Here is a 25,808-nt window from a genome sequence, read left to right on the forward strand (position 1 = left end):
CATTTTTCTATTCTAGGATCCCATCCAGGATACCATGTTGCGTTTAGTCATCATGTCTGTCTACGGTAATTTTTGACATTCAGATGGTTTTATTATCTTCTTCATCTTTTCCCCTTTGTTTTCACTGACAAGCTTAGAATGGCCTCTTCTGACTGACATTCCTCTTTAGCTCTTTTATTTAAATCTGCAATCCCTCCGGATGTGTTTCCTCAGACGGTGCAAGGATGCGGTCAGTTTCTCCTGAGTGGTTTGCCTGTTGTATCGGGACTATTGATGATGTTAACTGGAATAAAAATCTCCATGATAACTAGACAAGAGAGTTCATTAGATCATCAAAGAGAGTGTTTGACTGAGGCAGTCCAGCAGATTTTACTCTGTGGGGATTGCTCTAACAAACACTGGCTGGATTTAGTTTGTATAGGTAGGAACAGAGTCATTGACGTGAAATGTAATTGCTCTTGACAGGGAGACTGCTCTTAAATTGTTTTGACCTAAAGACATTTTGTTACTATTTTTCTGTAGGGTGGGCAGTGCTGGGGTTTAATCCCTTCCTTTCTGAAGAAGGCAAGGTGGAGACTTAAAGGCTGGGGCCCACTCTTCAATCTTTGACTCCACGGTCATTTTAGAGAGAGTTGAAAAGACTGACTTTGCCGCAGGCAGCAGATTTTGCAGTTGATTCAGACTTCAAGTCTCTGCAGAGGGCTTTGCTCTGTTGTCTGCTGGAGCAGGGAGAGGAACCCAGCCTGTGCACAGTGAGAGCCCATTCTTTCTCCACTGGTTGGAAATGCCAGTTATATACGGAATTCGTGTTTATACAAGGATTTCCCTGACTTACACGGTTGTTTCCTTCCAGAGAATTTCATGCAAATTGAGTATTCCATAGGCTCTGGTACTGTCTGTAGGCTTGCAACGACGGAGGCGGCTCTTGGATGCTGGTAAGTGTGAACTGTTAGCATGTGAGGAGCTCATGGTGCAGGGGCCAGGTGGGGTGTCTCTGTGGCCGCCTCATAGTTTTTGAAGTTTTAATTTGATATTCTACAAATGCCCTTCAATCTGGTTCCACACACCATTGTTTTCAATCGGCTGTTTTAATGTATGATTTTCTGACATCAAAGGTCACGTTTGATGCACATGCCCATGTAAGCAGCACCACAAAGAGACGGAGATTATTTCAGGCATCTCAGACAAGCGTGCCTCCCTCCGCAGCTGAGCGTGCTCCGCCCCAGATCTGTCACGATCTATAGAAGCTATATGAATTGAAGCAAATTCTAGTTGCTTTGTGTAAATTTTCTTTCACGGAGACTAAAGCTTTGCAATTCTTCCCTGTCAGCTTATCTGGGCTCTGCCGTGTTGTGTAGTTTTCATTATGAAGATCTTTCGTGTGCTTTGTTAAATGTATGCTTATTTATTTCATATCCTGAATGTTACTATAAATGAATGATATTGCTTTTTAAATAATTCACTTCCAACTCCTTTTGCTTACCCGTAAATCTATGTACGTGTGTGTGTGTGTGTGTGTGTGTGTCACTGGTTTCTCCACAGGGACCTTGAACCTTGCTAAAAACAATTACAGTAGTTTTTGTAGACTCCTTGATTTTCTGCATATACAGTAGTAAATGAATGAATGTTTCGCTTACTCTTTCCTATGTTGATGCCTTAATTTTTTTTCTTATTGAGCTGGTTAAGACAGCAAAATATTGACTAGAAGTGAATAGAACGTGAGCTACTCCACTGTCAGCTAGAGATGTGTGTGTGCGTGAGTGTGTGCCTGAGTGTGTGCATGTGAGTGTGAATGAGAGTGGGACTGATTCCACCCATCAGCGTGAAGAAGGTTCTATCCCTAATTTTCTTGCTTCCGTGTTTTGTTCTGACAGTCTTCACAGCACGATGGCGACCACCTTAGCTCTTCTGCGCGCGTGATTCTGGGGCACCAGCCCGCTCACATGGCTTTGCACATGGGCACCGTCTAGTCACGGAACTTTCTCATCTTGCAAAACTGAGACTCCTGCCCTCACATCCCCGCTGCCCAGGCCCTCCCCTAGTTGTCAGAAACTCATTCTCCGCTCTGCCTCAGTGGGCCTGACCGCTCTAGGGTGTGGTGGCATCGCGCGGTACTTGTCTTTCCGCGACGGCATCATTTCACAGAGGTTACTGTCCTCGGGGTTTTGCACGTCATCTTGTATGCCGCCATTTGCACCGCGTTCAGGCTGAGTAATGTTCTGGTTCTTATGGACCACGTTTCGGTGATCGTTCTGCTGCTGTGAATAGCGCTGCCGTGGTTATCGGCGCGCAGATACTTGGTCGAGTCTCTGCTTTTCATTATTTGGGGTGTGTAGCCAAAGTGGAATTGCTGGACCACATGGTAATTCTGTGTTTACTTTTCTGCGCAACTACCAGACCATTTTCCACAGCAGTTACACCATTTTACATTCCCACAAGGCCACCAATTTCTCCACATCGTTGCCAAGATTTGTTATTTTCTGCTTTTTGGCACTAGCCATCCTGGTGCGTGTGAGTGGTGATTCCTTGTGGTTTGGATTTGCATTTCCCGCATGCATCCCAGTGGGGCTGGACATCTTTTCATAGGTGCATTGATTGCTGTAGATCTTTGGGAGAAATAGCTATTTAAATGCTTTCCTGTTTTTCATTCAGTTGTTTGGTTGGTTGTTTCTTATCGTGTGTGGATGTCGAATATGGACATACTTTTTATGCACCTATTGGCATAATAATAGAGTTTTCTCCTGTATTTTTTTTTAATTATTTATGCATACAAGAGCTGGGGTGCAGACCAGATATGCAGGGGATGAGAGGATTCACCAGAGACAGAGTGGGGAGCAGAACAGGCAGACTGACTGAAATACACTGCTGAGGGGAGCAGCGGGGAGACAGGAGAGGTCTGCTGCGCCATGGGGGTAGCTCCCGGGCTGGGGGTCAAACTCAGGCTGCAGTGGCTGGTGATAGCTTGATAGCGCCGTGTCTTTAACCCTTGTGCCACTAGGGAGGCCCCCGTATTTTGTAAATATGGAAAATAACATTTATTCTGGTATGTTAAATTATCTGTTGGGTTGTCGGAAAAGTCATGATGCTTTTTTACTTGAAAAACATAGAAAAAAATATGTCATGACCGTTCCGATAACCCAGTATTTCTAGGTTAAACTGTGCTATCACAATGCATTTTATTTTTAAAGGGTATGTGTATTGCTGGAGTGTATTTGGTAATAGATGTAGGGGAATTTTGATTATTGATATTCTTAAGGAATGTTGGAGTATCATTTTCTTTTTTGAAGTGTTTAGATTTTGCTACGAAGAATATACCAGCTTTATACATTGAAATGGGAGTGTTTTTTCCTCTGTTTCTGAAAGCAAATTTGGAGGATTGGTATTATTGACATTATTTCTTTCTTGAGTGTCTGGTGTGTGGGAAAACTTTATATTTTGAATTCAGTTCCCCTAATAGTTGTACAACTAATCAGGGTTTTTGTACTTATGGAGTCTGTTTGGTAACGTGTCTTTTGAGGAATTTTTCATTTTTCAAAGTCATTGAAATTATTGATAATGTTGGTCATAATATTTTCTTTTTATTCTAGGATCTGTAATGGTGTCCCATCATTTATTCCTGGTTTAAGTAATCTGTGTCTATTTTTTTTTCTTATCAGTCTAGCTAGAAGTTTACTCGTTCTTCCATTTCTTCCAAATATCTAGATTTTGTTTCTGTATTTATTGATTTTTCTACTATGTTGATTCTTGGTTCTAGTTCTACTATTCCCATATGTCTATTCACTTTATTCTAAATTTTCTTTTACTTTTGTTGTTTATATTTTAGCTGAAGGAGACGCTCATAGCAAATATTTTCATAGCAGACTTGCTTTAACTCCCGATGTGCCCTCAGACAGATTCTCTATGGTATTACACGTTTTAGTCCCATCCTGGGTTTTTGTTTTTGTTTTTGGTAATTCCCACAAACTGGATGTTACTTTTATAGCAAATATTTTCACTTTATGTTTTGTTCTAATTTTGATATCGATTTTTCATTTTTACTCAAAATATTTTCTGCATGTACTCCATCAACATCATTTTATTTTAATTGTATCATATAATAAATAATGTCTGATGGGATAGGACTATGTTCGTGATTTTTTTTTTTTTGCAAAATTTCATTAGGTATCCTTAGGCATTCATTTAACTAGAAGAATTAGATAAATGTTGCTCATTTGTATAGATGAGATTATTTCTATCACGTTATTTAGGCTTACTGCTTGTCCTACCTTTTGTTTTATCTCTTTAATAGCCTTGTGTAGATTTCATCTTTTCCCTCTTTCTACCTTTTTTTCTCTGCAAGTTGAGTGATATTTTTTATTAATATGATTTTAGGGACCAGCTAGAATTACAACATGTGAACTTGACAATGTAAAAAGGGAATCAATGTTTTTAATCTCCCAAACAACGGAGAAACTTGCTTTAACTCCCGACGTGCCCTCAGACAGATTCTCTCAGACAGATTCTCTATGGTATTACACGTTTTAGTCCCATCCTGTTTTTTTTTTTTTTTCTGTAATTCCCACAAACCGGATGTTACTTTTATAGAGTCACTGTTTACTCTACTTCGGTTCACCAAAGGCTTGCTCCCTCTTCCTTTAGACACGTCCAATCTTTGCTGCCGACAGCAGTTTCCATCTTCCTGAAATATGCATTTTAGCTGCTCCTTTTTTGGTGATACATCATGTGGAGGGAATTTCGGTGGTGAACTCTGCAAGAGTGTTTGGATTGGGAAGGTGGGAATTCACCGTGCTCTTAAAAGAAACTCTGTTATACATATATACCAAGAATCAAATAGTGTATATATAGCTATATATATGTTTGCATATATATGTTTGCAATTTTAAATATATAAATATGTTTGTAATTATTTTCTCTCAACCCTTTAGAACTATCTGATGCCTTGGGCTTCTACAATTGCTATGGAGAAAACAGGATAACCAGCACTGATCAGCTCACTTGCATCTTTCAATCCAAATAATTAACTAAATGAACTTTAGCTACAATCTGATTGGTCCAATGAACTTGAAGCTCATTGGTCTATTTACAATCCAGGAATCAAATACAAAAGGGAAACAGAGGGGCCTGCACAGGAAGAGCCTTAAGGAGCCATGAAGGAGCCAGCCTCTGTGGGGGCAGCACTGCACCCGGTGCCCTTCAGCGGCTGGGCATAACAGTGCAAAGTGGGGAGCCTGCAGCAGCAGTAGGATGTGGCCCCAGAGCTACTGTGGGGTGGGCTCTGCATGGAGCCCCATGTTGGCCAGGCACTCCAGGCCTCTCCTGCCTGTGGCTCCAGGGAGCAGGCTCAATAGGCTGAACCAGGGTGGCAGGCAGAGCTTGGGGGCTGCCTCTGCTGTCAGAGCTTGCTGTGGCATGGACAATGTTGCCACTCCAGCCCCAGTGGGGCTGCAGGCCCTGGGACAGTGGGCAGTGGAGTACAGCCACAGCTGCCATTTTTTAGAGAGAGCCACACCAGCCAGCACACAGGCTGTGCCATAAGGCATGCCTTACCACCCAGGCAGCAGGAAAAACTGGCCATGCCCCGTGCACAAGCCTTGGGGATCCGGCTTCACATTCAGTAAACATTTTAGGTTTATACACTGCTTTACTAATACTCTTTTCATCTACACCTACAGTCATTTGAGTTAAATTTCAATTAATGTGATTTTTATTTCTAGGAGTGTATTTTAGTTATTTTGAAATCACTGGATACTTTAGTCTCTGTCCCTCACAGTTGTAGTTAACTCATCCCATCAAGCATATCAGTTATTTGTGCCTGTCGCCAATGTAACAGGCTCGTGTGGGCCTGATTCTGTGGTTTGGCTCATCCGCTCCCCGCTCCTGGTGGTGGTTCCTTGTGTGAGCTGTTGTATGTGCTGTTGTTGTGTGCTGTGAAGAAACCAGGACACCCATGATAACAAGAAGCAGGTTTATTGTACCAGTACTTGACTCAGCGGATCTACAGCCAAAGGCTGAGCCCTTTTATACATTTCAGCTTGTGCGGGGTGGGTCAACATTGTGGCTGTTCAGGGGAAGCCATGGCATGAGTTGCAGTCCAAGAAATGTAGCAACTTGCTTATCACGGGACCCTGGGCCGCCCTGCGCAGGCCCCTGCTTCACTGTGACTTTCGGAGCATAGACATTGCTTCTGGGGTTCCGAGCTCACGTCAGCGCAACTTTAACTGTGGGACTCCCCCGCATCCTCGACTGGGGACGGTTCCTCAAGGTGGGCTCTGACAGCGCTGCACAGTCAGCTTCTGGTTCTCCACACTAAGTAGGTTGTGAGATTTTGGGGCCCAGGCTTCAAAGAGGGTCTGTTTCTGAATACAGCTCGAGCTTTTGTATGGAGGTTCCAGTCTGACCTTCCCTATCCTCAGGTGCCAGGCTTTGTTTTCAAATCCCAAAGCTCCAGATGACCAGCAACCAGTAGTGGCCCCAGGGCCAGGCTTTGTTTCCATTTCCTTCCCCATCACAGGATTTCCAAGCTTTCCTGCAAAATGAGCCGCACATGTGACCTGAGTCACACACGCGAAATGTGTGTTTATGTTGATTTCCAAGATCTTAATTACTTCTTAGCATGAGGCTTCTGGGGGTTATCAAGTCTACCATAGTGCAGGGAAGAAGAGGCCTCACTGATTTCTTTTTTCTAGTAGAATTTTATTATTATCCACCCATACAAAATAATTGTTAAGATTTATGGAGAGTTTTAAAATTTTGCAGATTAATTCAATGGTCACAATTAATACTAATTATCCTATACACGTATCTCATGTGCTTCCCTATTCACACACGTAGACACAGTGTGACTTCTATTTTTCTTTGCTAACAGTATTAATAACATTATTAAGCACTTTCTAACCTCTCCACAGTTTTTATCAAGCTGTGAATCCAACTGACCTATTTTGTATGTTATTAAAAATTCTCTGCAAACCTATGAAATAACTAATATTCTGATCAGATGATCAGATGGAACACTTTCATCATTGCCTGAGTGTTGTGTTTTAACTTGTTTCCTGATTTCGCAACCCTCTAAACAATCCTTCATTGGTCTCTCTGAGTCTACATCTCTGAGCACACTTCTTGTGTTCTTAAACTGTATCCCTGGAGGAAAATTGTTCGTAAATGATTTGAACATTTTAAGATATTTGATTCTATGTGACCAGTTGTGTTGCTGCTCTTGGCACGGAAGCCGAGTTTTGGTCTCTGATATTCTCCCTAGAATGGAGAATGTTCTATGCTTTGCTGCTTTAGTGGGTGATAGTGTCTAATTTAACATCACATTGCAAATATAGTGCCATTGTTTCTCTAGTGACCATGTCAGTTTCCTGTTCTGGGATTTGTCCTGCCGCCCTGTCTCCCTGGGGCTGGGGCTTTCCCTGGGGCTGGGGCTTTCCCAGTCTCACAGGTACTGGCTCTTTGATGTCACTAGGGACCTGGTGGGGGGTCTGTACCCTCTGGTGCCCACTATTGCACACTGACTGTTTTGTCGGTGCCGATTTGGAGCTGTTGTGACAACAGGGTGGGTGTAGAGGGAACTGGCATCTGAAGAGAACTCAGATATAAAAAGAACAGAGGCCTCCATCGTGGCGGGGGTTAAAGACAGCGCTATCAAGCTATCACCAGCCACTGAGACTTGAGTTCGATCCCCGGCCAGGGAGGTGACCCACATGGTGCAGCAGACCTCTCCTATCTCCCCCGCTGCTCCCCTCAGCAGTGGATTTCAGTGGATCTGCCTGTTCTGCTCCCCGCTCTGTCTCTGGGGAAAGCTCTCACTGCCCCCCACACCTCTGGCCTGCACCCCAGCTCTTGTATGCATAAATAAATAAATCTTTTTTAAAAATGTAAAAAGAGCACATTTTACAGTTTCTCTGGAAACACTGTGCATGTGAACATGCAGCCGTGCTGGGCACCAAGGGTGACGCCGTGATGACCACAATGCACAGACTAGCGAAAGAGGAGACCTACAGAGCGAGTTACGGCGGCTTCGGGGATTCCTCACCCCGAGCTGAGCCAGCAGACAGAGGGGGCCGGCTCCCATGGGAGAGCTGGTGATGCTTCAGGGAGAGGATGGAGGAGCAGGAGGGAGCCTCCGGGGTGGAAACACATGGCAGATACAGCAGGGCAGGAAGTCGTGGAGATGACAAACAGAACATGCACTTGGATTCCTGGGGGCGTGATGGGTTGCAGACAGGATGTGGCCGTGGGAATGAAGTCCAGGATCTGGCCTGGGGGACAGTCCCTCAGACTTGCTCTGGGGGGTGGTGGAGCTGCCCCGGCTGCAAGCTGTGACGTGGCAATACCTGCGTTGGATTGGAGAGAGGACTGGGCTCTGGAACCGTGACCAAACTCTTGTTCTGGAGACACAGTCATACGTACATTCTGAGTATTTCCTTCCCAAAATATATCGGATGGACTCAGGCATGCATTTCAGACAACTTGGACTAAACTAAAATATCACCGAGCGTTTCAAGCCCAGCCCCAGGCTTGCGATGATCTCGCTGCTTCTCTCCTGAGCATTGAGCAAGTCAGCTTGCAGGCTCGGAGGCCAGGATTAGTGGAGAAGGCACTGGAAAAGGATTTTTAACATGATGTAATTGGATGTGAATCATTAATTACATTATGAAACTTAAAACACGAAAACCAGAGTCTCTCTACAGCTGAGTTGAATTAGTTCCTCGACCAAAAGAAATTAAGTCCAAGTCAAAAGACTAGCACAGACGCAGTGCCAAGTGCACATCCAGCATATTTCACTCGGCTCCACCTGCTAGACACGGTGCTCTCTGCTCGATACCTGTGACACGCTGCCCCGCCGTGTAACACCTGCCGCCACATGCCTGGCAGCATGGCGAACGGTCTTGCTTTTTGAAAGACTGATTTAACAACAGCTTCGTGGGGATATAAACCACGTGCCATCACTGTCTTGCATTGCTGCTCCAGCCAGCAATCTCTTCCAGACCCAAAGCAGCGGATTTCTGAATGTTGCCTATTGTTACATGTTCTTTAGCTGGAGTAGCTGATGTCACAGGTGTCTGACCTTAACATTAAGGGTCACCAAAAGAAAATATGTTCTTTAACTCCTCCTCTAGCAGAGAAACTCCCCTTTACAATGAACATGTTTTTTTCCTGCAAGAAAATGTACCCCCCCTCCTCTTCTAAGCTCAGCACACCATAGTTTGTTGTCTGGTCTCCATGGCCGGTAATGCTGATCTGCTGCTTCCTTCTTGAAAATTGCCCTCACGTGACTGTTTTGTGCCCAGAAGGGAGAACGTGTGATTTCAAATCCATGGAAAAGCCAGAGAGACACCTATTAGCTATAGAGGAAGTAAGAGATTTCAGTCAAAGGGTAATTGAGCCCTTTCCTTTTCTGGCTCTACTCTTCTGCACACCTGGCTTTCGTCTAATTTTCCACCCATCTGGGTTTCTGCTACGAGTGTGTGCGCAGGGTGAGAATACGAATTTGGAGTTGGTCAAGTTTGCTCTGTGTTTCAGAAGAAATTGGTGCCGAAAAGGGCAGGTGTTGAAGTCCATGGTAGAGAGTTATGAGATTTGTATATTTGATTTTTTGCTCATGTCTGGTCCAGGTTGAGCTGGGGGGGACACACCCCGCATCCTTCCCCTTGCCCTTGTCCCGTTCCGTCAGTGGGTTTACAGCACTTGCCAGTAAGGCAGCCCAGGTAAGGCAAGCGAGGTGGCTCCCGCCCTCCCGAGGACAGTGCATGGGAGAAGCAAGCACGGACCACGGCGTGCCGAGAACACTGCCGTCAGGAGCTGGACTCTCTCGAAGCCGTCTCTCCTTTCCTCGAGGCTACTGAGGTCAAGAGAACCCAGTCCACTCTAGAGCAACAGGCCTTGTTACTGTCAGCGCGGAGATGGAATTCTCCCTGGACTTAAGGCATCTATTCTTTTGTCAACACTTTTTCCCGCTTGCCCCTTCTTGGGGCCGGCATCATGCCTCTCTGCTCTCATCACACCCCTAGTTTACAGTGGGATCCTTGACTGCAAGAATTCCTGAAAAGTACATTTGAATTATTGAATGAATGGTCAGCCCTAAGAAGTTGTCAAAATTTTCCTGAGGATCCTTTTGGGTGGGGATTCTGTGACTCCTCATTATTTCTGACTGTCTGGCAAGCAGGCGCGTCTCCTGGGCTGAAGACATGAGCCATCAGCTCAGCGCCGACATGTCCCTTGACGGATGCTTATTGGGTGCCAGGTGTCCTCGTGCTGTGCTGCCCAGCTCTCTGTGCGCGGAGCTTCCTGTGGAGGAGAGAGCAGGACACGAACAGACACGCCACCCTGGGCAGTTTCAGGAGGGATCTGTCCCTTTGTGGAGATGGCAGGTGGTGTGATTGAGTTGGCTGCTGTTGGCTCCTATGCACGCATGGTTAGGCAGGAGTCTCCGAGCCCCATTTTAGCCAGTACCTGCGTGACAAGGGGGAGGCTGCCTTGTGAAAGTGGGGGGATGTGCCTCCCAGACAGAAGCAATGGCTGGGGGAAAGCCCCTGATGTGATAAAGAACGAAATAATCACATGCAAGGAGCAAGACCGAGGCCTCTGAGAGGTGGGCAAGAGCCGACGTGCCAGGAGGAGTTGGTGGTGTAGCTTAGTGGGATGGAAGCTGGTGGACCCTTGAATAGAGGGTTGGCATGATCTGACTCATGTTCTCAAGATCTCAGGTAGATGCAGGAGTGTCAACAAAGTGACCCAGGTGATTGGTGAGGGAGAGAAGAGGGAGGTGCCAGGTGAGTGTCCTGTTGCTTAGAGTTCGTAGAACTTGCTGGTGGACTGATTGATTCCAAGCACAGCGGAGGGGGAGGAAGGAATCGAGGAAACACCTAGACTTGGGGGTAAGCAAGCCACTGAATGTGGGGCAGGGGTAGCTCAGATCCCACCTACTGATTTCTGAATCATTTTCTAATGGATGCGAGCAACCGTGGCGCTTGGCCTGCCCTGGGAGGAAACCCCTGCCTGGCAGAGCCCGGACATGCCCGTTGGTTCTCAAGTGCTAGACTGAATTGAACTTGGAGGGGAGACCATGTTGAGGGATGCCTGGAAATTTAAATCACAGGAAACGTGAAATCAGCAGCCAAAGGGTCTCACGTGAGAATTAGAAATGTTAACGTGAAAGAAGACGGAACACGTTCGCTAATTTCAGAAAATTCTCCACGTATGAGATATGAGGCAGACAAGCAGCTCATTTTCAGGGCTGCCATTTTGATTTTGGCCCGTGGTGCTGTTAGCCTGTTGAGTGTGCTGAGGACACTTTATGACCTCCTTTTCTTTCAACATGTAACTTTAAAAGAATGCTTTGTGTTTTCAAGTGTGATTTCGTTATATCCAAAAGGTTTTTCTAAAAGTCCTTGTCATACATAATTATAAGTGACTAGTAAAATTCATTAGGGAAATAAAATCTCTCTTGAGTAATTTTCTGTAAACTTTTCTGGAACACAGCTCTTATTTTGAACCAGAATGCAAGACCACTCTGTAGCCTGGTAGCTGAGACAGTCCTTTTAGTGTCCTGGTCTCCAAAGACAGGCTGGACTTTTCACGGGCTCAACGGGGAATTGCTTCAACCACGCACGGAGGGTAATTGAGCAGATTTTGGATGATCTCACAGCTAACTCTGTTTAACGATGAGTAAGCTATCTGCTATGACCGAGAGCAGGAATGGATATCCCGGGCAGAGAATCTCTCTGGTTCCTTTTTGTTTTGTTTTTACAATCCCAAATAGAAACAATACATATGTTTTCCTTCTCCAGATTTTATTTTTAGAAAATCTGGAAAATGAGATGCCGTTAGCACAGACAGATGATTCCCATTAGCCTTCATGGGAGAAAGGCATCTTCACGGAGGGAGAGCATCGCCTCCAAGTGCAGAAATACCAGCACCGGGGCCCTGGGAGGCCTCTCGGAGGCAGGCCTCACAGCTGAGTCCTTGGGGGGCTCCACACAAGTCAGACCCCTCCTCTGGATGAGCTGGGATTGAACTCTTCAGAGTCCCTTCAGAGTTCGGGGTCCAGGCACTCTTCTCAACCCCCAGCCCTCAGCTCCCAGCTTTGGGGAACCATCCCCAGACCTTGAAGATTTACACCAAGCTTGCTTCCCCAATGCTAGGGCAACCCCTGTGTGACCCTAGAGTTTGTCCCATTGCCACTGGGCTTTTCTGAGAAATTCCACATTTATGTTGATGAGTTGACCTTGGAAGGCTGAGTTGACCTTGGGAGACTGAGTTGACCTTGGAAGGCTGAGTTGCCCTTGGGAGGCTGAGTTGCCCTTGGGAGGCTGAGTTGCCCTTGGGAGGCTTTGTTGCAAATCTCAGAGTTGGGTTCCTCTTCCCCTACCCACGTGAGCACCATCTGTCTGATGCGCTCAGGGCACCTGTGGAGGGAACGGGGCCAGGGGAGGGGCTGGCACGCAGCCACTGTGCATGGAACGTGCACCGAGGGTGTCAGATCCCCTCCTGCTCCCACGCTGGCCCCGCATCGTCCTCTCTCACCCACTTCCAGAAGAGCCCGGGGCATGACACAGGACAGAGCTGGCACCTCCAAGGGCTGAGACCAAGGGCAGCAGGGCTGGACAGCAGCACCCCTCCTCCAGGTGGCCTCTCGGCTCGGTGCACCCACCATGTCAGATGCCACAGCCCCTACCCACAGGGACCCTCACTGGCCGCCTCCCGGCACGTTTGGCTAAACAGGCAGAACATGGCAGGCTGGGAGTCAGAAATGGGACACGCATTTAGCGCTGTGTCTTCCCGCCTCGCTTTGTGTCCATGTGTGTATTTTTCGCTCTACGGTTGACATAAAGGACACAGTCTCACCACATCATTTCTGGACCGAGTTTTAGGGTCGTGCCTTTGAGACGGCCTGTCCAGGCTGGGCCGCCCTCTGCTCTGTCCTGTTCTCCAGACAAGCAGAGGCCGGTGGGCGGGGGCGGGCGGGCCTTCCGCACCCACAGTTACTTCGAGGCAGCGGGGAGGGGGGCGCACGTTCCCAGCCCCGGTGTGAATTCCACATCTTTTCCATTTCTACTGCGACGGCGTCCATCTTTCTACGCTGACACCGCGTTGCAGGCCTGGCCACCCTGGGGAGCCCGTGCCCGCCCTCTCTGAGGACTGTGCCGGTGCCTGGTCAGTGGAACTGACCTTGGGGGAGTCCAAGCAGCCGGGACCAGACTCCACTCACCAAGAGACCGATGGCCACTGTGGCCTGTGCTGAGCGTCATCGGCACCATTTTTTAAGATTTATTTATTTATTTTTGCATAGAAGAACTGGGGTACAGGCCAGAGGTGCGGGGGTGAGAGGATTCACCAGAGACAGAGTGGGGAACAGAACAGCCAGATGGATGGAAATCCACTGCTGAGGGGAGCAGCTGGTGTGACAGGTGAGGTTTGCTGTGCCATGTGGGAGGCTCCCTGGCCGGGGATCGAACTTATGCTGCCTGGCTGCGGACAGCTTCATAGCGTTGAGACTTAACCCCTTGTGCCACCAGGGAGGCCCCATCGGCGCTTTAACAAATCCAAAACACAATTTACCAACGTGTCTGTGCCATTTCTGGTGAAGCAACAAATGCAGATACATGAGTCATGTTGCAGTTACTAAGAAGTGACTTTCAACTCTATAAAAAATGCTACTCTGAGTTTTTCTAAACCTAACACAAGTGACGCCTTTAAAAAACATTTAAGTTTGTACTACTTTTAGACTTAATAGAAATGGTGCAAAAATAGAAATAAAAATTTCTTATACCCCTCATCCTGCCTCCCCTCATGCTCACAGGTAGGATGTTAACAATGACCATTAAAAAAAACATTTTTCATGAACAAATCAAGAACCCACACAACCTAAACACCTGAAAATACCCTTATTATATGGTTTATTTATTTATGTATTAAGATTTAATTATTTATTTATTTACACAAGCACTGGGTACAGTCAGAAGCGCGGGAGGGTGAGAGAATTCACCAGAGCCAGAGCGGGGAGCAGAGCAGGCAGACTAACAAAGTACACTGCTGAGGGGAGCAGCGGGCGGCAGGAGAAGTCTGCGTGCCATGTGGGACCCTCCTCCGGTGGCCGGGGAGCAGCCAGGGATCGAACTGGCGCTGCAGAGGCTGTGGGCAGCTTCGCAACCCAGTGCTCAACCGCTGCACCACTGGGGAGGCCCTATATGGTTTATTTTTTGACTAAGCTCTTAGATATTGTCGGCATCGCTCTATGAGTGTAAGAAAAAGGCATTAACTTCCCCACTGTCCTTTGTGTCGCCTTCCTCCCGCACACCCCTCAAGCTCAGCATCCCCAAGATGTCTCCTGGCGTCCACTAGTTTTTGAAAGTCTTACGTTATTGAACTGTCTGCTACGGGAATGTCTGGATTTGTTTTTATCACGCTGACTTTGCTACACATGATTCTCTTAAGTTCCCTGTGTTTCGCTGAAAATGGTTGTATTTCCTCTTTTCTGATGGCCACATAGCGCGGAGCATCTTGACCCGCCGTCAGTAACCGGACATGTCGGCTGCAGCCACGTGATGGCCACTGTCAATTGCGCCACTGGGCACGGCAGGGAGCAGATGGGCTCCGTGTGGATGGTCCGTGTCCCGTGGGCAGCGCCCAGAGCAGGGTGGCCAGTCACACGGTATTTCCATTTTCAGTTACTTAAGGTAAACCCAGATTGCATCCACGATAATTTCACCAGCACATTCCTGCCAACACCGCGAGGCATTCTTTTCCCTTCAGTCTTCGCCAGCACTTGTTGTGGGAAGTTTTTTTTTTAATATGTGTCCTCCTCACGGGCGTGAGGCGGGGTCTCCTTGTGGTTTTAACCCGAATCTCTGTTACTGGATGTGACAACGAATGTCTTTTCCTAAGTCATGTTCTTCCCTGTCCACACCCTGGTATCCGCTGCCCATGTGTTAATTGAGTTGCTTGTTTTTATCTATTGTAGAACTGCAGGAGTTTCTGTGTGTGTGTAGCGTGGACATTAGTCCCTTATCAGTTATATATTGCATGACTATCTTCTCCCATTGTATTTTCTTTCACTATATAGAAACGTTTTAACTTGAAGTACTCCCAATGCCTCACTTTTGTTTATAATCCCCGTAACACTGGGGTTAAGTCACTACAAACATCTTTATTGTTGATATTGTTTCAACTCAGCTGGTTTCATGGGGCATATGCTTCTTTGCACCCCAGAAGTGCCTTGAAAGGCGCTATGATGAGAGGCGAGGAGGGCTTACTATCAGGGAGGAACTGGGCAGAGCGGAAGGTGGCACCTAGTGGTGCCCAGTGAAAACCGATCAGCTGCCTTATCTCCCACTCCCTGGAACCCTGATCCAGAACAGGCAGTCGGGCCAGGCTGGGACGAGAGACACGAGCTGTGGCGTCTGTGGGATGCAGCCGACAGTCGGGCTGTGCCAACCAGCTGTGAGCACTCGGCAGGAAGTCGCCTCCTCTCTGGCCAGCACGGAGCGGGGGACACGGCACGAGGGCCTGCTCCTGGCCCCACACTTGTCCATTAGATGTCGGCTCCGGAAAATCCTGTGCTCCAGCGATTCCGTGATCCATGCTGCTCCATGATGATGGTTTTCAATAAGACAGTGATGAGCTTGTTTTTGCCAAGAAACCCCTCTGGACACTCGCTGTGGTGCTGCAGAAACAGTTAAACGACGCTCATTTTTCTGTACCTAAGTGGCCTCCTGGTGCAAACCCATAAACTAAACAGGTCTTGTTTCCGAGGCATCGCGCTCAGTGAGGAGAAAGAGCTAACTCAGGACACCCACACGGGAGGGTGGGGGATGCGCGTCCGATGAGCACCGGTTTATTTCATGGCGAAATGATGGTCACGAGGGCCGGGAGAGGCCTGGAACGCCTCGCGGGCCTGGGAGACCCAGGCAGAGAAGGCCCGACGCAGGGACTCGCGCTCTGCCCAAGGCTGTGGCCGCGCCCGGCTGATTCTGGATTTTTTAGCTGCTGCATTTATCCTCTGTTGCCATTTCCGTGGGGCCTGCTCCTCTCTCCAGAGACCCCGGGGAGCCCCTCCGATGCTGACTTTCAAAAACAGCTCTGCAAAGGGCGCGGCATCTGAGAGGAAGATGCGTGCAGGGCACGCGCGCCGGCTGAGCTGGGGGGACGCGATGGAAGCTGTAAAAGGCGTCTGAGCAAACCAGAGCAATGATGGCGCCGAGCGGCCAGCGCCCGCCCATCTCCCCGCTGAGATCAGCTGCTTGCGGGAGACAGGAGGGTCTGGTGTTTGCTGCATCTCGTGGAAGACACGGCTTCGGGGCTAGGCGCGCCTGGCGCTGGCGAGAAGTCTCCTGCTCCCCTGGCCCCGCTTGCGGGAGCCCCTTCACCCCGGCCCCTTGATGCTGCTGCCCTCTGGGCCCCCACTTACCTCTGCTCTCCTCCGGGCACCAGCTCCGGCTCTGCCTCTGCTGCGCGCATGGCTCCGGGGCTGCATGTGGGGCTGCTCTGCGCGGCTGCACCCCTCCGCCTGGAGCTGCTTATCCCATCGACCCTGCCCCCTCCCTCTCCTTCCCCCCTTTTCTGATCCCCTCCTGGGCTCCAACACCTCCAGACAGAAATGTCACAGAAATATGCTGAAACAATTACGGGTTGATTCGCACCAGAAGTCTGGATCGGCTGGGGTGCGGGGCGCCAAATCCAGCCCCACTTCCACATGAGGAAACCAAGTTTTGATCTGCGCCGAGAGAGGAGGCAGGCCCGGCCCACGGGAAGCCCAGAAACTCCCGCCAGCCTGGCCAGCGCGCGGCTTGTTCTGCATTTTCTCCCCAGGTTGTTTCTCGAAGGGCCGCCGCCGAACGACCTGCTTGACTTTCTCTGATTGCCTCTTCCTGTCTCGTAACTGGAGGTGGCTTGAGGTTTCCTCGCTCCTGAGAAAGGGAAGCTGCCGGCCAGCGCTGGCGGGCGGAGCTGTGAACTCGAGCCCCTTGCTTCCTGTCCAGGGGCCCGTCCCGCCAGCACAGCTCTGCCACCTCCCCAGGCCGGCGCCGCCTGCGTCCCGCACCTCTGAAACACAGGACAGTCTCCCCACTGCATCCCAGGGTCGCCTTCTCAGGCTGTGCCCCCGGCACCGGCCTCTGCCAGGTGACCTGGTCTAGGATGGGGCGTGAACAAAGCTGAGGGCCAACCTGCGTGCTGAGCAAGTGGCAGAAAAGCTGGTGGGCCGCCTCGGGGACCCCCGTCTCCCTGGCAGAGGAATCCCAGGCCCCGCCTGAAGGTTCAGAACCCACAGGGAGACCCAATTAGGGCCGAGTCAGAAAGGGTCTGCTTGGTTGTCTGTTTTCTTTTCTCCCCTCACCAACTCTTTCCACTTTCTGCAGTTGTTAAAACTCTTTCAAGTCATAGGTGGGCGTCTAACTTTGACAGAACCAGTCTCAAGAGCTTATATTAACCAGGTAGATTATTGATAGATCGGCGGGCAGGCGGGGGTGGGCGTCTCCTCCATTGAGTTGAGGCTCATCCGGCAGGGCTGGCAGACTGGGGTGCACCCCAGTAACTGACCTGGGTTTTGATTCTGTACGAGAATGTCAGATGCAAGAAAACAACATAGAAAGGAAGAACTTGGTTAAGGTTAGAGTTATGCTGTTTCATACTTGATAGAATTGATAATGTTGGAAATGAAAGTCTGGAAAGCTTTTCCTATAGAAATTAGAAAACCTCAAGGAGCTCGCAAGAGGCCACCCCCCTCCGTGGCCCCTTATATAGTCTCTCTGCTCGGGGCTCTGCACCCGGAGCTTCGCCGTCACCTGTGTGTGAGAACACGGGGCCGGTTCCTCTTGTGGCCTCACTAGTCCGTGGCACTGTTTAAGCATTTTATTACCTCAATTTTCATATTTATATTAATAATAAAAGCATGTTTATTATATAATACGCATTATAGAGGATATAAAATATAATGGTGTCAATAACATTTTTATTCTGTAATAAATACATTTACTACAAAAACAAATGATAGGACTAGCACTACAAAAGCAGTGTTTCAGATCATTCTAGTATCACCTGGGTTTTTTTAGGGGAGGCCGCAGCATATGTGGTGGAGGCGGGATTTGAGCTCAGGTGGCTGGGCCGCCTTTGAGAAGGTCCTTTGAGGCCCAAGGGTGCCGTGGTCCCTTCGCAGTCAGTGCTCATGGCGGTGGCGGTGCTCACAGCGGAGCACCTTGGTGGGGGCCCTGTCCAGGCAGGCTGGTCAGGTTCAGGACAGGATGCCTGCCCTTTCACCCCCGGGCACCAGCACCTCTCCACCCCAGCCCAGCCCCTGCCTCTGGAGGAGGCTCCTGGCAAAAGTCAGATGAGCTCCTCAGAGGTGTTGAGCACAACTCTCATTTTATTTTTAGTAGACACCAAAGTAATTTCTGGAAGCAACGAGAAGCAGCCAGGAGAAGCACGTGTGACTTTGTCTGCCCCAGCGGTGGAGCGGAAGCTGGCTCGAGATCTCCTCCCCAACGGGCATAGCTCTCCAAGCAACAGCTGTCAGCTTAGCCCCCGCCCCGAGCCCCCAGAGTGCCAGCAGCAGGGCTTCCGGAAGCCCCGCGCCCCTAGGCCTGGGCTTCTCTGCCCCTTCCCAGATTCAGGCGCATCTCCGCAGGAAGACAGTGCCGGGCAGGTAGAAAGGGAGGCGCCCGGAGGTAAGGAGCCAGGGCGGCAGGCGGAGGGGGTCCGCCCCCACCCCAGGAGAGGGTGCAAGGTCTCCGGGGCCCTGGGCCCCACAAGCTCCCTTCTCCAGAGCAGGGGACAGGACCAGCAGGTTTGAATGGCGGGACATTTCTACCTCCACGCCAGGAGGAGGCTGCCCTGAGTGGGTCACGGATCCCCAGCCCTACCGTGTGCAGGTCAGCGTCCCCTGAGTCGCTGCCAGCCCACGGCAGGCTCCCAGACTTGGCTGGAGAAGGTTCCAGATGCCAGCGGGGGCTGCGTCTCTGCGGGCAGCGAGCCACCAGGCTGACTCGGGTCCCATAGCCACCTGGAGAAGGGGCCAGTGCTCAGAGGCATGAAGAAGACACGAGAGCCTCCGCGTGGGGCGCAGCGGGGGAGAGTCAGGCGTGAGTGGCCGCGGGCAGCCTGGCTGGGCTCCTCGCGGGGAGCGTGGGCAAGAGGACGGCTGGTCCCGGCCCGGCCCCGGTGTGGCTGGTGGAGGTGACGGCAGGGGGTTAGGAGAAGCGATTCCTGAGCCCACGGAGGAGCGTCCTGTGACCGGGGGGCCTCCTGATGGCCTCCTCTGCCTCCACAGAGCCAGCTCCTCGGGCACCCCGGCTGGCCCCACAGAGACAGCCATGCTACTGTGGGGACTCGGGGGAGCGACCTCGCAGAGGGCGGGGCTCTGCCTGAGGTGGAGAATCGAGGGCTCTGTAAGGGAGGGGGCGTGGGGGCAATGAGGCTGCTAGAGAGGGCTCTGGAGGCTGGGGGCATCTGGCGAGGCTGTGTTTGGGGGTGACCTGAGGTGGGGAGGGCAGGGGAGTGGCAGAGCAGTGGAGGACATCGTGTTCCGGGGAGGAGCGGAGCAGTGGGTGGCCAGTGACTGTGCGCGACCCCCCTCCGGGCCGAGGCTCGATGAACTATTGGATCCTCCTCTGCGCGGGTCACGCACAGAGGGAGGCCCCCATCAGGAATGCGAAGCCGGTGGTCCTCTCTGGCAAAGGGGAGACCAGTGAGCGCCATTCTCTGCCTGACGTCACTGGCGCAGCAAACATGAGCTACATTAACGCGGGGGCCCAGCAGCCGAGCTGTGGTAACTGTGCAGGACACGCTTGATACGAAGCACGGCTAGAAAACTCTCCACACCAGAAGCCCAGGGACGTCTCCACACGCCACTGGCCAGCGGAGGGGCGGGCGGCCTGGGACCAGGGCGGCCAGGGTCTGGGTGATGGTGGCGCGGTGCGGGCTCAGCCTGACGAGGCCCATTCACCACCACGGCGTTTCCAACGGTCTCTCTAAGGCGCGGAGGAGCAGATGACAATGCTCTGCCCGCTAAATGGGATTCTGAATCTTCCCCCCCCCCCCCGCCAGGGGATCACACCTGCTGCGACTTGGTGGTGAAAATAAAGGAATACAAGGAGAATGGGGGCCCCTCGGCCCCCAAGCCTGAGCCAGTGTCCCCCGAGCCAGCACCCCCCGACGAACCAGAGACGCCCGGCCCGTCGGAAGACTATCCCGAGGGCCAGCAGGCGCCCGCCAGCCCGCTGACCCTGCAGGTAAGGTCCTGCTCCACGCGTCCGGGAGTCCGACCCAGGGGACCTTCCTCGGGGGTCCTCAGGCTCAAGACCTCAACTCAGCTCCCGAGGGTGGAGACCTGATTCTCTTCCGCAGGGCTGTGTGACTCGAGGCCGGTCTCCTCACCTCTCGGAGTCTCTGCCTCGCAGAGTGAGTGGGGGAGAGCGAATCTACTCCCCGGGCAGAGCGAGGGCCGCACGAGCCCAAGTGCGCACAGCCGGCCGTGATGCGGGCGTTTCGGGGCCCAGACTGGGGCAGCCACGCCGTAGGCATCCTGCCCTCCCAGCCAGACAGCACCCTGAGGAGGCAGGAGACCCCAAAACCTAGTCTTCAGATGAGGCTAGGGGGAGGCGCCCCGGTCACAAGCCACGAGTTCAAGCGCATGGAGCTCTTGCTTCCTGAATGCGGGCGTTTCCTGCCTACCTGGTTACAGGCCAGACAAGACCAGATGTCATAGCCAGAGGGTCCAGCGGGCTCAGAGACAGCCCTGCTGACAGGCCGCACAGGCAGCCCCCCTGCAGGCCGGGCCTGGATGAGCCTGGTCAGCCTCCCTGCTGTGGGGAGAAAGTGCCATTGGTGGCCCCACACCCCTGGGGTCCACGGTGAGAGGCTCGTGGTTTCCCCAAGATGGCCCGAGCTTCCAGCCTCAGGGCGGGCGGCCTCCACAGGAGCCAGACTCCGGGCCTTTCTCCAGGGACTGCCCCTGGGTCCCAGCCACGGGTCTCAGGCACCTGGGCCTTAAGCCATGGGCCCCTCCGACGGAGAAGACTCACGTCTGGCAGCGCTGTTCGGGGAGCAAGCAGGACAAGATGGAGCCCCCGCCGCCCTCCCCTGGAGCTCAAGGCTCCGAGGGCTGGGAACGGAGTGGGGCAGAGGACTGGTTCCTCCCGGGCAGTGCCCCTGGCAGGATTTTGCTGAGCTCCTGCGTGTGCCGACTGTGGCAGCGGCTGTGAGGGCTGCGCTGTGGAGAGGCCACCTAGGAGTTCGCAGCTGAGCATGCGCGTAAACATGCATGCAGCGCTTGCCCGAGATGGTCCAGGAAGTCCGAGGATGCTCAGGCTGAAGGGGGATGGACAGCTTACTTACTGGGAGCACCGGGACTTGAGCTAATGGGCATGGGTGGGGAGCGGGGCTGTTCTCTGCAGGGAACAGCCTGGGCACGCGTTTCCAAGGAACAGCAAGACAACAAAATGGACCGGCGCGTGGGGAAAGCAGGGGCCTCTGGCACTCAGGGTCCTGTGGGGTCTGCCTGAGAGGGTGGGCCTCACTGCGCTTCTGTCAAATGGGGCTAAGCAGGCCTGCCGTCCAGTCACCTGGGCATCCCCGGGACAGTGGACACGCCCAGAACCCGCATCTGTGCAGGGCAGAATGCTTGAGGGGACGCATCCCTTGCAGCTGCCAAGTGGGGGGCCCTGCCCAGGGCGCAGGAGTGCAGTGAGAGACGAGGCTGAGGTGGGCCCGTGGGGAATGCTGAGCTCTCCTGGGCCCGCAGAGCCACCTGCGCAGCCACGCTGTCACGCTGTCTCCTCGGCCTCCGCCAGGGGGAGGACCCGTTTTGGGGAGCACCTTTCCCGCTTCTCCTGAGGCACCTATTTCATCCTGGGTGGACGCGCTGGGTGCGTGCTCCGCGAGCGGCCAGGCCCGCAGAAGCGGGGCTTGGGAGGGAAGGTCAGGCATCTGCACTGGACGGGGGGCGCGAGCTCACCTTTGCACTCACCGCCCTGACGCTGGTCTGGGCCTCGCTGCAGTGGCGCCCTCGTCAGGGTGGGACCGCCCGCCGGGACTGACCACCAGCTGACCCCCACGACGTCGCCGCGCCCACGGAGGAGCCGCGCTCTGCTCTGCTCCCCGGCGTTGGTTCCCCGGGCTGCGCTGGGTGGCTTGACCGGATCTCGCTGGTCTGCAGCCCGGCGGGGCGCCCCTCAAACATGGGCTATTTCTTGCTCGGTCTAGGAAGCGCTGGAAGTCCATAAGCCTCAGTTCATTTCTCGCTCGCAAGAGCGCCTGAAAAAGCTGGAACACATGGTCCACCAGCGCAAAGCCCAGCGGCAGGAGAGCCTGGGGCCGGCGCAGAGTCTCCTGCCCGTGCGTGCCAACAAGAAGCAGTTCACCGTGCCCCACCCGCTGAGCGGTGAGCTGCGGGGGCCTGGCGCTGGGTATGCCTGGCCGGGGTGGGGGGTGGGGGAGGCTTGGGGGTGTGCTGGGCGCTGGATGCGTCTGGCCAGGGTGGGGGGTGGGGGAAGCTGCGGGGTGCTGGGTGCGCCTGGCCGGGGGTGGGGTGGGGGCCAGGCTGGAATCTTCAGGCAGGGTGTGGTCCACGCACTGGCAGGCACGGGCCTCCTGGAGCTCCAAGTCGCTGACCCTGCCACAGCCCCCTGTGGGTCCAGTAGGTTTTAAGAGCAAATTATATCTGAGCACTGAATTCAGCAGAATAACTCAGGACACAGCTCCACATGGCAGCTGGGGAGGAGCCGCACCACTGCAGGGCCAGGCGAGCAAGTTCAAATTCTTGGCTCCTGGCGGATATTTGCAAGAGGTCCCCTTCACCCTTTGTCAATTGCAAAACAGAGCTCAGGGTGAGAGGTTGACTCCAGCTTGTCTGCATCAACATTTGTCATCCTGAAACCCTTTCCCGCTGGGAGCTCAGGGAACGGATGACCAGTCTTCCGAGCACCGAGAAGCCAGTGTCAAGCTGACCCTGTGAGGGTGGCCCGCAGTCACTCGCCAGAGAAGGAATGATCCGAATCTGCCTCTGGGCCAGGCACCATGCTGCTGCCTGGGGTCAGCCTGGTGAGCAAGACTGACCTCAGCACTTTCTTCGCGCAGCTTATAAACAGACTATTAAGCCAGCAAGAATAACAAGAAGAGATGAGGGTGAAATAGGGCTTTGGAGCTCATGCTCACAGCCTGCCAACTCAAATCTTAAAATCTGGGGGTGGGTGGGGTGGGGAGGGAAGCCTCCCTTTTATTCCTTTGGCCAGAGGAACACGCTCTCTCTTCCCAGGAAAATGTTCTGGCCCCAGGAGATGAAATCATGGGTATAGCTCTGAATAAAAGTCTTCTGGGGAGAAACCATATTCAATAAAATGAAGCTTAGCAGATATTACCAGGATGCAGCAGAGGCGCCTGGGGGCAGAGGACAGGGGGTTCTGTGCCAGGGGCAGGGCTGCCTCCTTGTGCACCAGAGCACCACTGGGGAGCGGCTGGCCCTGGGGGCAGACTTGACCGCATCCTCCTCAAAGCAAGGATTCAGCCAAGACACCCAGCTTGGGCCCAGGGCGACTTTGCAGGGTGCAAAGAAAAGGAAATCCAGCCGGTGAACAGGCAGCACCGCCCCCGCCCCCTCCTGAAAATATGCCTGTCTCCGGCCTGGCAGGTCGTCAGCAGACACAGACTCGCTGACTGGAGCGGGCACCCAAAAGGCTCTCTGGCCCCGGGGTCACCGGGAGCGCCTGGGTCCAGGGCATTTCAGTCGACCAGGGTGTTGTCCGTACTGCAGAAACAGGCTGCTTTAGAACTCGACGGAAGCTCAGACACTTAGCTCAGAGCCTTCACTTCGTGCGGCAATGGAGCAGCAGAAGCAGGCACCTGGCCCCTGCCGGCCATTCCTCACCCCCAGATCATCTGACCATGCCCCACAGAGGCCCCAAGTGGCCCTGGGACGGCCGCCCCTCAGATGTTGGGGGCCTGCTTGGTCATCTGTGGGGTCCCCTGGGCCTGCTGTGAGGCTTGACCATGCATGGGTGGCTAAAATGACAGGGATTTGTCTCCTGGAGGTCGACGCAAACCCCAGTGTCCTTTTGGGCGTCACCTCCCGGGGCTCAGCAGGAGACCCTGCCTCGCCCTCTCCTCTGGCTGGGTTCCCAGGTGTCCTCAGCGTCCGGGCGCTCACTCCCAGCTCTGTCTCCCGGGGGCCTCTGTGCTGTGTCCAGGTTCCCTCTACTCACAGGGGCGCCATCATTGGCAAATGTACCACCCGAATCCAGGCGGACCCCACCCTACCTTGGGTCTGTCTGCAAAGACACTGTTTCCAAACACCCACCCTCACAGGGCGGGGCGCCGAGGATGAGGCCTCGAGCACGTCTTCTTGGGGAGATGCAATTCCGTCCAGTCCATCATCCAGCTCCAAGACAAGCATCCTCGCGCGTAAACTCGGCTTGAAACGGTCTTAGAAGCATCTCTAAGCAGAGGTGACCAGACCACGTCAATAGTCTCGGGAATAACCGGGACACGTTTTCACTCCCTGAATCCCAAGAACGTCCTGGGGGACCATCCCCCTCAGGGCCTCGCCAGTACCCTACCCTGGCCCGGCAGTGCTCACGTGGGGGTGGGAGCTGAGCACTCGTGTTCGTGAGGGCCATTAAATCAGAGCTTCTAGAGGCAGATCTGAAAACTCAGCAAGCAAGAGGGCGTTTTTAGGCCCCATTAAGCAAGTCTGCAGGACTCATCTCGTCTTGAGCCTGGCTGCTGGCAGGACAATGAAAGCGAAATGCAGATGTTTTTCTAACATGTTAAATTAGTTAATAAATCACTAGGGTGAATGAGCTCTGGCTGCAGCGTCAAGACGTCTGGTGGTGAGCAGGCTCGAGCTGGGCTCGCCTGGCCGCCCTGGCCCGGGACAGACGGGAGAGGGGCCCGTGGAGCTGTGGCCGCTGCCAGGCGCCCCCTGGGCCGGGGATGCTGACCTGCAGGGGGAGTTATGGTCCAGGTGCGAGGGCCGGCTCCGCTTCCTGTTGGCTAGTGCTTAAAAGGGTTGGCTGAGCTGCTTAAAGGGCCAGAGGCAGCAGCTCGTGTGAGCATGTGTGTGCGTGTATGTGTGTGTGTGTGTGTGTGTGCGCGCGCACATGCGCATCTGAATCGGGGTCCCTGTGTAGAGACGGGGAAGTCGCCTCATGAAGGTCCTGCCACAGGTGCAGCCGCCTGTCCTGACTCGTCTCACCTGTTACTTGCGTTCAGCGAGCGCTCAGGTCTCTCCTCCCAGGAGCCTCCTTGCAAGTGTGTCCTGCCCGTGCCAGCATCTCTGGAGGACCCAGTGGGCACAGCCCCCGAGTCGCCCTCTCCCTGCGTCCATGGAAAGCACGCAGAATAAGAGGCCAGAAACTTGGAATTTGTTTAGTGCCGGAAAGGGGTTTGCCCCGGTTGTCATGGAAACACCTGGGCTTAGACTGGCTCCCACTTTGTGCATACAGGAGGCTCCAGGTGGAGGAGGACCCCAAAGTGTGTCAGGATGGGTAGTGACTCTGCAGGTGAGTCGGGGCGGGGGCAGGGTTGGAAGAACGGGTCGGGGGGGGTGAGGATGTGGAGGTACAGTGCTGAGAGGTTGCTGGGGTGTCCACTCAGCTCGGACTGGTACATGGGTCCTTCGTTCCCGGCCTGGAGGCGTGACCTGGGCTGTGTGGGGACTTCAGATCTCAGTGAGCACTTGCCATTTAATCGCTGCTGTCACCAGCGGTTGGGCTGCCCCAGGGCTCTTGCAGGTGTCCCCTGAACGTGCGAATGGCTAGAAACCGGTCGGACACACCCCTTCTCCACGAAGCCCTCCCCGAGTCCTCCCAGCCCCC

General features: G+C 52.9%; 1 protein-coding gene across 1 annotated transcript in view; it reads left to right on the forward strand.

The window, feature by feature from the left end:
- The window catches only part of CUNH10orf90 (chromosome unknown C10orf90 homolog), a 53,364-nt gene that overhangs the window by 21,106 nt on the left and 6,450 nt on the right, over nt 1-25,808 (forward strand). Inside the window, exons 4-6 of the mRNA XM_037496679.2 lie at nt 18,375-18,665; nt 20,044-20,228; nt 22,201-22,378. Of these exons, the coding sequence (XP_037352576.1) occupies nt 18,375-18,665; nt 20,044-20,228; nt 22,201-22,378 (654 nt within the window). The remainder of the gene's footprint in view (nt 1-18,374; nt 18,666-20,043; nt 20,229-22,200; nt 22,379-25,808) is intronic.

Source organism: Talpa occidentalis, unplaced genomic scaffold, assembly GCF_014898055.3.
Source record: "Talpa occidentalis isolate TD23 unplaced genomic scaffold, MPIMG_talOcc4v2.1 talOcc4.8, whole genome shotgun sequence".
Lineage (NCBI taxonomy): Eukaryota > Metazoa > Chordata > Mammalia > Eulipotyphla > Talpidae > Talpa > Talpa occidentalis.